The sequence below is a fragment of the Glycine soja genome, chromosome 19, assembly GCF_004193775.1.
Source record: "Glycine soja cultivar W05 chromosome 19, ASM419377v2, whole genome shotgun sequence".
Lineage (NCBI taxonomy): Eukaryota > Viridiplantae > Streptophyta > Magnoliopsida > Fabales > Fabaceae > Glycine > Glycine soja.
Window position 1 is genome coordinate 48,943,151 of NC_041020.1, and position 14,830 is coordinate 48,957,980.

Below are 14,830 nucleotides of genomic sequence, written 5' to 3' on the forward strand. Positions count from 1 at the left end.
GTCGGGTACGGGTATGGGAATATGTCGAGGAGTCGGGGTAAGGGATTGGGAGACAATATCCGTACTCGACCCGCCCCATTGCCATGTCTACTTGAGCGGGATCAAATTTTCTCAAATCTGATACAGTAAGAGACCTCACCATTATTGGTATGTATCGTCCCTTAATAGCCAATTGATCTGCCAGAGAGTGCATGTACTCACCTTTCACTTGGTTGATTAACTCCTCCAATGGATTCCCACGAAGCTTCCCTGCAGTGGTAACTGCCGCAGGGTAACCGAGGATTGAACTTAGCACGTGCGAACATCCTCATCTGCATCTATCTTCAATATAATGCTTTTATGTGGCAGCGCCATAAGAATGCTGTGATGAGATCAAACGTGGCGCAACGGTGAAGGTGATGCTATTTGCATGTGACGCGTGGTGGATCTCTTTCCATTTCAGCCCTAACGTTCAAGAATCGCACAAGACCAGCTGCATGAGGGCCAGGATAAAACCACCACACTTGAGTCGAGTAACCTGTTATACAATTATATATCCAACATCAAGTAATTATGATAGAAAAAGATAAGAGTGTAAATAGCAAACAAGTGACGTTGAAACTTAATGCAAAAATATATTAGTGAATTGTGAATAATAATGTGTATTGGACCTGTATGAGTAGAAGGGGAGTGTTAGTAATTTCTTCAGTCTCTGGAACATTATATAGAAGTTCTTGGAAGCATGGGAATGGAGGTTGGAGAGCTTCACCACCAAACTGATAAAGTGTTACGTCTGCATCAGCCTCAATGAACATGACGCCCTCCCCAGTACAATCCACCATTAATTTGCGGTCAGGCCCCTCCCTAAGCCTACCCGCAGTGCTTTCCGAATGACTTGAACTGGGTCTTTCTCTGCCAGTGAAGGTTGGTTACGATAAACTTGTATCGTTGGAATGTGGAAACGAAGACCTTCTTGATCATCTATGTCGGATAATGGTTTAAGTTGGTGGGGAGTGGGTGTAGCAGGAGCCACCAACTCAGGTTGGCACCTCCGTACTGTAAACATTAGAGAGGGCCATGCTTAATTATCAGAGAATTATGGGCATCCTTTAACATTGTTGGGAATGTGAGATGAACAAATAGGAAACTGGTATAGTGTAAAGCACAAAAGGAAAGGAAACCCTATGTTTTGCTTTCTGGAAAGGGTGGGTGTACACGAACCAGGAACAATGGAGAAGGGAGAAAGACGGTCACGTGACCTGCTGGGCTCAACTGTTCTAAACCGTTAGATTTAAAAAGATTAAACGGTTAAGATGAGGAGTTTTTCTTGCATGAGTACAAACTCACATCATCATTAAACAAAATAAAAGCATACTACTATAAAACGGTATCATTATCAGTTAACGTTTTGGGTATAAATTCGAAACACAAACCACAAAGCAAATGATGCCATATCTACAATTAATACAGTCACAGTTTCAACTTTCAACTAATGCTAATGCCTATTTATTGCCAAATTTTCAGAATTGCATATCGAATACACTCAAATATGCATACACGTGACTGGATATCAAATGACTAATTTCAATAAATGAGAATAATATTATTAGCAATTAACAACTAACAAAATTTTATGATGTAAATGTGCACCTGGACAGCATAATTTCTATGCCCAGATATTTAACGCACAATTTAAATTTACAATGTTTTCGTTGTCATCTCTAAATCAACTACCTGATTCCTGAAAAACATCCCACTGTGCCAGTATGATTCCCACTAATTCTCAACAGAGTCAATTAAAAACCTTCATCATCATGCCAGATGCAGACGATTCCACCATGTCCAGCAGAAGTATGCACGCCAGCTAGATATAGTTCAAAATTTACAGTAACAGCTCTCCACTAAAGAAAAAACTATCCAAGCAGGTTTGGAGAATGTCACTAAATTTGGTGATAAATGACGGCTCGGAATTTAAAATTTTCTATAATACCACCGATCAATGCAGGCAACCCAAGAAGAATTGTTGTTCAGAAGTATTTTTACATAATCACAAGAAAACCTGCAAATATTGATCATAATTCATTATAAACTCTGCAATCCTTGGTGAGCCAGTATAAATAAAATATATATATTTTTTCACACTCAAGAAAAACGAAGCATGACAAAAAAGGGAGTAAATTCAGAATGGAATGGAAACAAAAACAAAATCTTATCCACTAGGTAATGTTTGTAAACTCAGTACGGAAACCGATAATATATATATATATATATATATATATATATTTCCTTCTAATTATTTTTCTTCCAGAGATAAAACTTGAAGTAAAGGGTAAGAAAGCAAAAGAAATTGTTATGCAATGCATCAAAATCATTCAAAAGTTACTTGTGATACCAATAATGACTATTCAGACATGGTTAAAGCTCACTTTCCTCCAATCTGAAAGAGAATAAATTATTAATAACCTACGATCACTTTTATCAACATTCACATCAGTTTAAACAAGAAATATTATTCTAATTCCTAAAATAACTATTTCCCCTTTCCAGTTGGCAGTAAATTACAGTTACAAAATAAGAAAAATACATGAACAAAAATCCATAAAAGCTTTAAATATCAAATTCTTGCTCAGAAAAGCAAAGCAAGGCTCAATTACCCACCTCTGATGCATATGCAATTTGTAGTCACCTGCCTTGAACTAGTCTGTAATTTAGAACCAAGTCATCTGATTTCTTCCATACATAAGCTCGAACTGTGGCTAAGCTCATTTCAGGAGACAGCACCTGGAAATAAACCAAACAGCTGGCTAAAAGCACATTACTTCAATGAAAAACAGTATCATACAAAGTAAAATCAACTGTGAATCAAATAAAACAACATTCAATAAAAATATCTTTAAAAAAATTGATGTCATTCTCAAACCAATCAAAGGCATAATAAATTCAAAAACTTGATTAAAACATATGGCATTGAGAACAAACTTGGTAACACACAAGAACAGTTGAAACTACAGATCATACAAGTACTACGATCTATTTTAAGACTTAAAATACAACAGTCATGGTTCAATTAGCAGTGTCTAATATCTGAAATTGAATTTTATAATTAATAGCCTACCAGTAGGTAAAGAATTTAAGTATGAAGACAGTCTTTTCAAATCTCAATATCAGTTCATCTTATGACATCCAGTGAAGTTAACATCTAACTCGACAGATAATGCCACTGCTAAAAGAAATCCTAGGTATAAGGAACATTGCACTGATTTTTGGGATAATCAAACCAAGAATACTTAAACCAATATTTTGTCAATTCATCCTGCATCATGGACTCTAGAAGTCAAAGTTGTAACTTTGTAAATGCAATTAAAACCAACAAGCACAGTACATAATTCTAACAAGATATTTTTTTTTCAATAACTTCAAGAAAACATCATAATGGAAAACTAAAAATTGCAATCAGCTTAGCAAATAGATTATAGAAGGCATACAAAGGAATAGAAAGGTAAGCTAACTACAAAAAAATAAAGCATGAACTTGCTCAGTCTCAGCATCTAGAAAACCATACAGTATACACTGTCATAAGATTGCATACAAGACAACATATTGCTTGCCTGGTTGTAGCACAATATTTCAATAGAAGGTCTAAGCTTTTGCCATGGCTGAAATCCAGATCGAAAAGATCCATCCCCAACTGCTTGATGCTGTGACTGTGACCCAGTAAGACCAGGGGCAATACTACCTTCAGCACTTAAGCTGTCCAAAGGTTTGTCAAGCACCATCTTCTCTATTACATAATTAACAACCTAAACCAACCAAAATAAAGGAAAGTTAAGTTGATAATTCAAAATGCATCATCTACTGTTTTCAGAATCCACACACATGCATGCACAAAAGCTAAACTAAACTAAACTCAAAACAAGTAATACTGTTGGAAAGCATGACCAAAGCCAGCTTAACAACACATGTGAAGATTATTAATGCAATTATCAATTAATATAAATATAAAAACTTACTTTGTGAATTCTTAATATACGTGGGGCACTTAGCTTCCCTTGTGTGAGGATCTGGACTGAAGATCCTTCACATGGTTGCAAATAAAAACTGCATCTGCAGTTGTTATCACAAAAGAATATATATCAAAGAGAGCATTATGTAACTAGTCTGAGATTGCCATCATACTCAGAAGTACAAAATTCATAGACATAACCATTGACAATCAAAAGTAAGAAAAAGAATTCAATATTTTCATGGCAATAACCATTAGAAGTACAAAAAATGTTCAAAGATACTGTTCGGTAGATAGCTAATACCAAGCAACAAATACCACAGAATTAATACGAAGATAGATTACTATGACTTCCTAAGAATCTCAACCATATTATCAATTGATGTCATTTACAAAAGCCATGTCAAGTACAACCATATGAGTGATTAATAGATATAATAATCAGAGTTAAGCAATTATGCTACATTAACAAAATATACAAATAGTCACAAGCATGGTTTATTCCTTTCAACTACAACCATGTGTTTTAATGCAACTATTTAGGGAGGGAAAAAATGAGGAAAGCAAAATTACTTTGTATTTTCTCTGGGAGGTAACCGATTATTCAAGACGCAGTCCAGACACCACCAAGGAAAGTCTTTCTCATCCTTGGTTCCATCTAAATCAGTGATTTTTTTTCTCCATGGACCTCCATGAGTGCCCTCAGTAATAATGGAAGGAGGGGAAGTAACTGAGAATTCAAATGGAGGATAAACCATAGCATCATTCTCAGAACTACCATCAACCTCAATTCTTGAATGGGTACTACTTCTAGAAGCAGTCTCCTTTCCAGATAATAGTTCTCCATTAGCTGGAGCTGGGGATCCCATTCTTTGCTTTCGTTTTCTCAACCAATGAGCCAGTAGCCCTTTAAGGGTTTCTCGAGCCAAATTAACCTGCAGAATAACAGGCACTGATTTAGATTGTTGACAGCAAACTACTGAAAACATTCTCATTATTTCATTGTATTCATGGATCACATATTTCTTGAAAGTTGAAACTATAGAAGTGCATAATAGAACACAGCCAACATTCAACAGTCATAAAAAAAAACTTAAAATACTTCCATGTCCACTATTCTAATTTTCTACCCTTAAATTTGGGATGCACTTGATGGAACAAAGCTTTTGATTATAAAACAACTATTTTATCCTTATAAATTTTAATCTAATCATTAGCCTCACAAGGATAATATATTTAAAATAAAGATAGTGTGGGAATTAAAAAGTTATAACTTTGTTCCAACTAATGGAGTGAAATCTTTGTTCCGTTCCATTATGAAATTTCCAAAGAATGGAATAACATTTTTATTCTACTCCATTCCAATCCATCTGACTCTATTCCATTTTCTACCATGAATTTAAAGATAGCCTTCAGATTGAGCAAGAAGACGGACTAAAAGATGGGATGATGGTTATGTACCACTAACTGAAATGGATCTCATGAAGATGAATTGGTTGACAATTGTATATACTTGACATCAATAAGCCAATAGTAACAACTAACAAGTAAATAGTTGCATAAAAGTTGAAATTAATTGTTACAGCATACCAAAAACTAAGAGGAAAATTAATATAATTAGGAATTTAAGACATAAGGCCAGGTACATTGTTCATGACAATGAAGCCATTACCTTATCATCTTCAGGCTTGCCTACAATGTTAAGATCAGCTGAATACATCTCTGCTGAAAAACATTGGGGAGTGTCCAAATGGACTGACAAGCTTCCAAGCCTGGTATCCACTGTGAACCATGCAGGAATGCTAACCTAAAGCAGCATTGGAAGAAAATTAAAAGCCAACTTGAACAAATAAACTACTGGAAATCGTCATGTTTTCTTGCCTAGAAAAAAAAATATTTTAAAATGAAATCAATGGTTTAAATCAGTAATCATACCATCTCAAATAGCTCTTCCTTTTTCTCCTCAAATGAAACCTAGACAGTCCACAAGTAAAGCACGAGCTATTATGAACCCACAAATGAGTCCCCTATCATCTATAGTTTAAATTTGTAAATAACATCCATTACAGACAGACATGCTACTTCACTAGCAAACAAGATTGTCATACAAATTACAAAATGAAAATGCAACCAGTTGTCACCTTTCCGTAATCTTCAACGACAATGCCTTTGGTAATCTCCCACAGCTTCACTGAACCAGATGCATCCTTTACCAAAAGTTATTCATCAGTTACAAAAATAACAGAAAAAGGTTATGCAAATATGCATGGCATAATAAAATCACTACAAAACACCATGGTTACCTTTGTCAGCACATGCCTCTTATTACTCAAAACTTCATGTTGTACTATTGCAGGTGTACCCAAGATAGTTAAGGTAGGTTCTTTATATACAGGAACCTATAAACATTAGTAATTTTGACAACAAAAGGAGGATTATTAGTTTTGCAGAAGGGAAAGAACCAAATATCTATATATATATATATATATATATATATTTTATTTTATTTTTTTTTTTCAACAAAAACTTGTTTAGAAAACAAACTACATCATATTCACCAAAAGGAAACACTAATAAAAGTCAAAAGATATGTAAACTAACATGCTTCATCTATACATGAGCATATGCAACTGGTATTATAAATACCAAGAGCAACATAAAAATTTGAAGATATAATAATAGAAAAGTAATGTAGGATTTTTTTTTCAGAATTAAATATAACATACAGGGGTAGATCCTTCTGGTGAAACTCTTGCTCTTGAAAAAGACAAGTTTCCAGCTAAAAAAGAATTGCCTCTCTGGAAAATCTTTTGAGGGTCGCATCCTTCAGCTGGCCATCTATGAACTGAAGAGTCTGTTGATGCAACCCATATGCTATCATCATGCAAAGCCAATTGAAGAATAGGGTGCTCGCCTGTGCAAAGCAAACTACTCTCTCTAGTTTGCAAATCTGTCAAGTATAACTTAAGGCATAAAAGAATATGACATTAGAAGACGAGGTTCACAAGTTAAACAGGAAAAGGAGATGTGATTTCACATAAACTCAAGATGTAATAATAATAATAAAAAATAGTTTGATGTTAATTTCAGTAGAAGGTTTCACTCACTGAAAAGTCTCTCCCTCCACTATAAACATGACTAAATGTTGGGGTGCTGGCAAGTGCCCAAACAGAATCTGTATGAACTGCATAAGAATGCACACATCTCTGCTGACCTATATCCCAAAGCCTAGAGGAAACACCGACAGATTATTAGTCAACCACAAAAACAAAACAAATAGAAATGCTTATAACTCCATATGTGTGCATTACCTTATCATAGAGTCTGAAGATCCTGATAAACAATATCTGCAACAATGAACATTAAAAACATCATAACTGACTTGCTGGAAAAAAAACATATTAATTTGAACTTAACAAATTTATCCAATGAAAAGATGCATGGCTGCATACAATGAAAAGAAAACCCAACAGCATTTCATTCACTGTATAATTGACTATTAAATAAGTCCACCGTAACATAGATAATGAAAATGTTAGGTTATTCATGTGCATAGTTAACTTGTTATTTATATGTTGGGGGAAAACATAGAAATGTCAAATGGGAAAGATCAATGCAAACACACACACACACACACACAGAGGGAGAGAGAGATTTTTATGATAATAAAGAAATTATAAATAAATAGGAGGAAAAGCAAGTTACCAACTTTAAAATTTAATTGTAAATTGAAAAACTGCAACTAAACTTAGATATCCACTCCACAAACCTGCCACTAGAATCCAGAAGCAGAGCCCTGATGTTATCTGTATGCCCTCTTAGCTTTAGAGTCTTTGATCCTGATCTTGCGTCCCAGACACGCACAACCTAGTGAACCCCCAAAAAATTGAAGAAATAAACCATGGCCAGAGACAACATCCCATAAAATTCAAGCTACTACATCGCAAGCAAAAAACATCTATACTGTTTCAAATGTAAAGAAGCCTCGACAATTCAGAGCATATGCCATATTGGGCGAGTTTTTTTAAACTTTAAAAAAACAACTTTAAAATAAGCGCTTTACATATAAGAACTTTTTTAAGAAGCATCTAGGATTTGCTTCTTTAAAAAAAGCAAAAAAATGCTAATTTTAAGTAAAATCAATTTAGACAAACACACTAGAAAATCATAAAAGTGCTTATTTTATTTTGAAAAGCAATTATTTTAAAAAATAAGCTTAAACAAACTAGCCCATTGTACCTTTTCTGTGCCACCAGAGACAAGAATTGTTCCACTTTCATTCATAGTCAATGCATAAACAGAATCTTTATGGCCTTTGGCAGAAATTGGAACGTATCCCTGAGTTTGAGTGGTGTGCATGGACATATTGTCGCTTGAGTTAATAGTACGCAAGGATGTCAATGGTAGTAAGTTGCCAGAACCATTGATACCATTTGAAGATTCATCAACCATAGCATCATTACACTTAGAGGGAGCAAGGGCAGCCTCGATATCCCATATAAAAACCTCCCCACCAAGGCCACCAGAGGCAACAGTATTGTTCTAAAAAGCAAGACACTATTAAAGGATCAAAGAATGGATTTGAAATTGATAATTCAACCAAAGTAGCTATCTGTTTCAATGTGGAGCATATAGAAACAATAAAATGAACTTTTTCTCGATACACTTAATAAGAAGCATAAGATGTTTGGAGTACATTACATTTTTTTCAGCTGCTGCAAGGCAAGTAACATAGTCAGAGTGTTGCCGGAGAGTCCTAGTACAAGTTCCAAAGGACAGGGCATTCCATGTCTGACACATAAAAAGAAGGTGTAAATAATTATGTAAGTACTGGTATTATTTCAGAAGAACAAGTATTGATTGGAATAAAAAACAGCTAGCAATCAACAAACCTTAAGGGTTGTATCTGAGGAACAAGAAACAAGTGTACTATCACCAACAAGAACAGCATCATTAACCTGAAAGAATGAAATAACATTTACATATTCAATTGTACTTATGCTGTTGTGCATGTGTTATGGATTGTTAAGGTGTCATGTTTTGTGAGTTATAACTTTATTGCTAATGAAACAGGGTTTAGGACTTTTGGGGAAAGCATAAAAGATGAAGAATGACTATAAGTTCAGGAAGTTTCATCAAGTAACCATGGTTTAAAAAACATAGCTAGGTACCAGAAGTTACTAACTTAGAAGTAAACTAACAATTGGAAGGGAAGAAAATAAAAAGAAAAAACGAACATAAAGATTACCCAATCGACATGAGATTCAAAGGTAGCCAAGCATGTTGCTCTATCCACCCCTAGTGCCCATCGTTTTAACCTGCCATCACGGCTTCCGGTGAACAGATAATCAGACCCATCAGATGCTGCAGACATAAGTAGAGCCAGACAATTTATGCCTGCACAATGCTGCAGAAAAGAACCAACTTACAAGCGATTCTAGACTGTGCAACTAAGAAAACCATCAAAATTGAAATCAACCAAATAAGAAATAGTGATGAAAATAAAATCTATGACATAACACCATGCAAAGCAAAATTCTAAGTATGAACAATTAGTGAAGCTTTGATTGATAAGAAAGTAAAATATTGGGTAAATATTAAAAAGAAAAGGCTGAAATATGCAAACCACCAGATAGGTATAAGTCAATGTAAAAAGATAAAATAATATTAAAATTTAGGGTAAACCTCCATTTTGATCTTTGGAACACCAATTTGGTCCTCAAAAGGTTATCACATCCCTTTGATCCTCAAACAACAGGTTTTAACATCAAAATCGTGCAAACACATTTTACTAGGACCCAGCTGATGTCAGTCAAGAACCAAATATTCTCATTAGAGCACAATTTGAAGTCACTAATCTTTTGACGAGAAAATTCAGTTAATTTTTTTTCAAGGACCAAATTGGGAATTCACTGTATAATTTAAATAATATTTTCATCTACGTAAGAAAAGTTTTGTAGGGATCAAATTGGGAACTCAAAATTTGGAACCACAATGTCAAAGAAATTTTTTGTAGGGATAAAGATGCAACTACTAGAAGCAAACATGAAACTTGTCTGCTTCCCTGGAACAAATAAAATAATGAGTTCACCTTTGAGTCATCAGAATCATTCAACACATAGGTTAATCTCTTCTCCTTACGAGGGCGAGTTGAATTGTTTCCGTTACTTGCACTACCCACGCGGTGCATTGCAGAAACTGTTTTAGTTCATAAATCAAATAACTTAAACAAGAACCCCAGGAGTAAATTGAGAAAATAATTCCATATCAACAATTCTACTTAGCAGCATTAGCAACAACATTTGGAAAGAAAAACAAAAACTAACATATCCCAGTGCCATAAGGCTCCTCGCTATGCGAATGTATGGGAGAGGATTATCGTACACAGCCTTACTCTTGCATGTGCAAAAAAAAAGTTTTCGGATTCGAAACCATGACCAACCAACCAGTCACCAAGGTGCAACTTTACCATTGCGCCAACAGCATTAAAATAAATATCTGATGAAGTAGTTTATGCATTATGACCGTTTATTTAACAAAAGAATATTTGTATATACAGTTAAAGACAGACACATCCAAACACTTCCTCAGAAATCGCATACAGAAAAGCATTAGGCGTTAGGCATAACTGGTTAACCCAAACGTATAACCCAGGAGCTCCTAGAAACTAGCATTAAGAATTCTTGTAGCATTATGAGATGGACCTTAGTCTTCTCAATAACCCAAATGCTGATACTAAAATCTAGACCTCCAGACGTGGTTTTTCACATTTACTAAGAAGCTAGTAATTATGGCTTCAAGAAGCTAATAGTAATTATGGCTTCAAGAAGCTAGTAATTTTGATTTAGTACTTCTCAACGGGTTTCCAAAACATGCTATATCATCTTTTACAACAATTCCATGTTAACCTCAGAATCCAGACGAAGTTCAAACTCATTCTTTCCATACAGTCTGAATCACCAGTCAAACCATAATCGCATATCAAATGCACCAAAGACTCAATGTGAATCAAATAAAAAACCAAATCTACAAAATCAATAATCAAACGCACACCTAAACTCATAGGCTCATAGCAGACTGAAGATATCGAATGTCCCAAATCATCGACACAAATTACGCAAACGAAGGAAAAGAGAAAATAAAAAAGTCAGAAAACAAAAGCATAACCCTTCACACAAATTAACTAGGCCGATCATAAGGTTAAGGGCTTTGAACTATGAGCTAAAACAGACTAATTATAAGATGCGATAAATTGTTTCGTAGAATCGGAAGCAGAAAATAATCGGAAAAAAGGAAATCGAGTTGGAGAAGGAGAAGATGGAACAGTGGAAGGAACAAACCGTGATCAGTGACGAATTCGAAGCACTCTGAGTGCTTGTCTTGTTGCTGTGCGAAGTTTCAGCTTTAGAGAGAGAAAGTGTTTGGGAGAGAGAGAGAGAGAGAATGGTGAGGACAGCGAACGTGAGTGTGTAAATATGGGCGTCCAGATTTATTCCGGTAAATCCTTTGACCCGTTGTGTGCCTCTTATTGAGGGCAAGATGGTCCTTACACTTGAAGGAAGGATACACCAAAGGCTAATTCACCATTTTGGTCTTTTGTTTTTTTTTCTTTAGTTATTTATCTTTTAAAAATTATTTTGATCTTATGTTTTATTTAAAATGGTCTTTTATCTTTTAAAATTTTTACTTTAATACCTCATCTTACTTATTAAAATGTTCAAAATAATCTTTTAACTATTTAAATATATTCAAAATGATTATTTATGTGAGTGTTATTTGAAGGGAAAAAATAATCACAAAGTAAATCTTATAAAGGAAAATCTCATTTATGTGAGTGTTATTTGAAGGGAAAAAAATAATCACAAAGTAAATCTTATAAAGGAAAATAAATAAATAAAGAAAATAGGAAAAAAAATACATTAGAAAAGGATTTTAAATGTTGAATGGTTATTGCATGTTTTATGTTACACCCTCCAATTTGCACTATGTATGATAGTGTAAATACATTACAACTTGTTAGGTAGAAGTAGTTCCCACAAAGTTCTGCAAAATGTTTAATTGACAAGCTAAACAAAGATGAGAAAAAGATACTCGAAATCAAGTTAGATGGGAGAAAGGCTTAGGATGATTTTCTAAGTTATTTCTTCTGGATCTATATAAGCAAAAAATAATCTCATATATTATACTTAAATATAAATAAATATAATTAATTTTATGTTATTTAATGTTATTATTCCTAAAAAAATCATATATTTAATTTTAATTCTATTTCTAATGGCTTTTTTTTTATCCATGATATTAAATTTTAATAAATGATATTTAAAAAATATTTTTATTTTTTACTTAAGATTAATAAAATTAAATGACGTCAACTAATTTTCTTAATCAATATAAAATTAGTTATTTTTACTTAAGTTTAGACAAAGAATTATTCAAGTATAACATTTTAAAATATTGTAGCCCCGAATAAGACCAACATGGCTTTGGAGCAAGGTAGAGTAGTTCACACCTCAAGTTGTAAAGTTGTAAGACACGTATAGATGTAGCATTGGAGATGCTAACTAACCATGCCTTATTTGTTCTCTACTTCATTATCGTAGTTGAATTTGTTACATAGACAAACAATCATCCATTTTCTTTGTAGGTACAACGACTTGGTTTTTTTAGAGTTGGCAAGTGCATGGCTTGAAAGACATTTATAATCTATGATGGGGGTTGCAGCTCTATTCCACTTAAGTTCTAGTCTTCAAATGGTGTAGTGAACTCATTAATATTTTCCCTCCTTGTCATGTTAAGTTAGTGGAATCAAAGTGAACTTTATAAGTTCTTCATAGTTAGGGTTCCATCTATCACTCCATATATAGTGTGACCCTCCATTCCTTATGTGTTGTCAAATTTTTAGTTACCTTATCCCAAGAGTTGCACACCCATTTCCAAAAAAATTAGGAGTTGTTAAAATTCTTAATTTGAGGTAAAATATTACTTTCACACCTATCTTTAGCTTAGATGAATTACATCTCAGGTTATTTTTATTACATCAAAATTTTCGTCTAATTTTCATGCGAAGAGCGCAATTCACTTTGTGCTCTACGAATCTTCCATCTAACATGTGATTTAGGTTGACCAATGATATTCAATGTGGCCATATGAAAAAATCGACTATAATAATCATGCCTTGATATAAAAAATAAATAAAAAATCACTACATCTTTTATCTAGGGCATCGCATGTACTAAAAGGAATTAAGGAAATCTACATAGCATAACTAGGTATTAAGGAAATCAAGAAGGTCTGCGTTACCACTCTCCAATAAGACAAATTTATCGCAACAAACCATCACCGAAAGAGAATAAAGACCCATCTCAAGTTATTCGGCAAGCACTGGCAAAAACGCTTGTTTTCTATTACCCATTTGCAGGTAGGCAGCAAATTGATGGTGGTTTGTACTGGGGAGGGCGCGTCATGTTCGTTGAGGCTGACGCAGACGTAACACTTGCTCAGTTTGGTGACGCTCTCCAACCTCCATTCCCATGCTTCCAAGAAATTACTAACACTCCCCCTTCTACTCGTACAGGTCCAATACATATGTTTTTATAATTTATTAATTTATCCACTTGTATGTTGAAGGCAAAAGTCATTAGAGACTTTATAATTTTTCATTAGGAAAGACAAAAAAAATATAACATTTTACATGGGAAGGTAACCTTCAAGTTTAACATGAAAAAAAATCATTTTCATTTTTCACACATGAAACTTAATTGATTTTTTGGAGAGTTATATTTTATTTTATAATTTTTCTAAGTTGCATCTTTAAAAAAAAATCTCTTTCTATTTCCTATCATATTTTATCGATGCTTCTTCTAGTATTTTTCTTCCTGTTAGTTATTTCTGTTTCTTCATGTTGGGGATATTGAATCATAGGTCACACGACTCAGGTGTAGTGGTGGTTTCATCCTGGCCACTCGCGTGAACCACACCATGATGAGCGATGGAGCTGGTTTGTCACAATTCATGAACACTTGGGCTGAAATGGCTCGAGGTGTTAAAAGTCCTTCCATTGCACCTGTGTGGCGTAGGGAGCTCCTCATGGCAAGAGATCCACCTCGCATTACATGCAACCATCGTGAATTCGAGCATGTCCCAGACACCAAGGAAAGAATAATCATCCCTGAGAACGTTCTTCGATCTTTCTTCTTTGGACCCGCCGACGTGCGTAGCGGCCCTTGGTGGCTTGGTTCCCCATAACCTTCAGCATTGCACCACATTTGATTTGATAACAGAATGCTTATGGCGTTGTCGCACAACAGCATTGCAGATAGAGCCAGAAGAGGATGTTCGCTTGATGTGCATAGTCAATGCACGTGCCAGGTTCTATCCTCCGTTACCCGTTGGTTATTACGGCAATGCTTTTCCATACCCTGCAGCAGTCACCGCTGCAGGGAAGCTTTGTGGAAATCCATTTGGGTATGCGGTGGAATCAACCAAGTGAAAAGTGAGGTGACGGAGGAGTATATGCATTCTGTGGCAGATCTAATGGTGATTAAGGAACGATGCTTATTCACAACTGTAAGGTCTTATATGTTGTGTCAGACTTGAGATATATATTTTCATTTTGGAAAAGTCGATTTTGGGTGGGGTGATGTTGTGTATGGTGGATTGGCCGAAGTTGAAGCTGGGGACTTTCCAGGAGTAACATATTTCATTCCGTATAAGAATGCAAAAGGAGAAGAAGGTTTAGTTATGAAATATAAAATGCTATGTTTCTTGATTATTAAATATTTACTCAGTATGTTAACTTAATTATTGGAAGCTTATTACTGAAGAAAACATTCTATTTTATACCTATCA

The 14,830-nt window shown here is 34.6% G+C and overlaps 1 protein-coding gene and 1 pseudogene across 1 annotated transcript; one reads left to right on the forward strand and one right to left on the reverse strand.

The window, feature by feature from the left end:
• Positions 1 to 1,543: 1,543 nt before the first annotated feature.
• LOC114400072 (WD repeat-containing protein 48-like) lies at positions 1,544 to 11,465 on the reverse strand. Its single transcript, XM_028362339.1, has 19 exons — positions 11,323 to 11,465; positions 10,074 to 10,180; positions 9,231 to 9,389; positions 8,875 to 8,940; positions 8,684 to 8,773; positions 8,222 to 8,524; positions 7,752 to 7,849; positions 7,294 to 7,329; positions 7,090 to 7,210; positions 6,709 to 6,945; positions 6,286 to 6,381; positions 6,124 to 6,189; positions 5,918 to 5,956; positions 5,655 to 5,789; positions 4,556 to 4,917; positions 3,990 to 4,083; positions 3,588 to 3,779; positions 2,638 to 2,760; positions 1,544 to 2,038 (listed from the first exon to the last, which is right to left on the reverse strand). Exons 2-18 carry the CDS (start codon positions 10,170 to 10,172, stop codon positions 2,662 to 2,664), a joined length of 2,292 nt encoding a protein of 763 aa, XP_028218140.1. The 5' UTR covers positions 10,173 to 10,180; positions 11,323 to 11,465; the 3' UTR covers positions 1,544 to 2,038; positions 2,638 to 2,661.
• Positions 11,466 to 12,459: 994 nt separating this feature from the next.
• LOC114398911 lies at positions 12,460 to 14,782 on the forward strand (annotated as a pseudogene).
• The last annotated feature ends 48 nt before the right edge of the window (positions 14,783 to 14,830 follow it).

What these genes read in the sequence shown, in the direction of transcription:
- LOC114400072 (XM_028362339.1), bottom strand. Translation starts at nt 10,172, where the DNA reads ATGCACCGCGTGGGTAGTGCAAGTAACGGAAACAATTCAACTCGCCCT. An exon ending in CTTCTGGATTCTAGTGGCAG is followed by an intron (nt 7,330 to 7,751) that starts GTTTGTGGAGTG and finishes TCATTGTTGCAG; the next exon opens with ATATTGTTTATCAGGATCTT. An exon ending in CACCAGAAGGATCTACCCCT is followed by an intron (nt 6,382 to 6,708) that starts GTATGTTATATT and finishes TAATGTTTATAG; the next exon opens with GTTCCTGTATATAAAGAACC.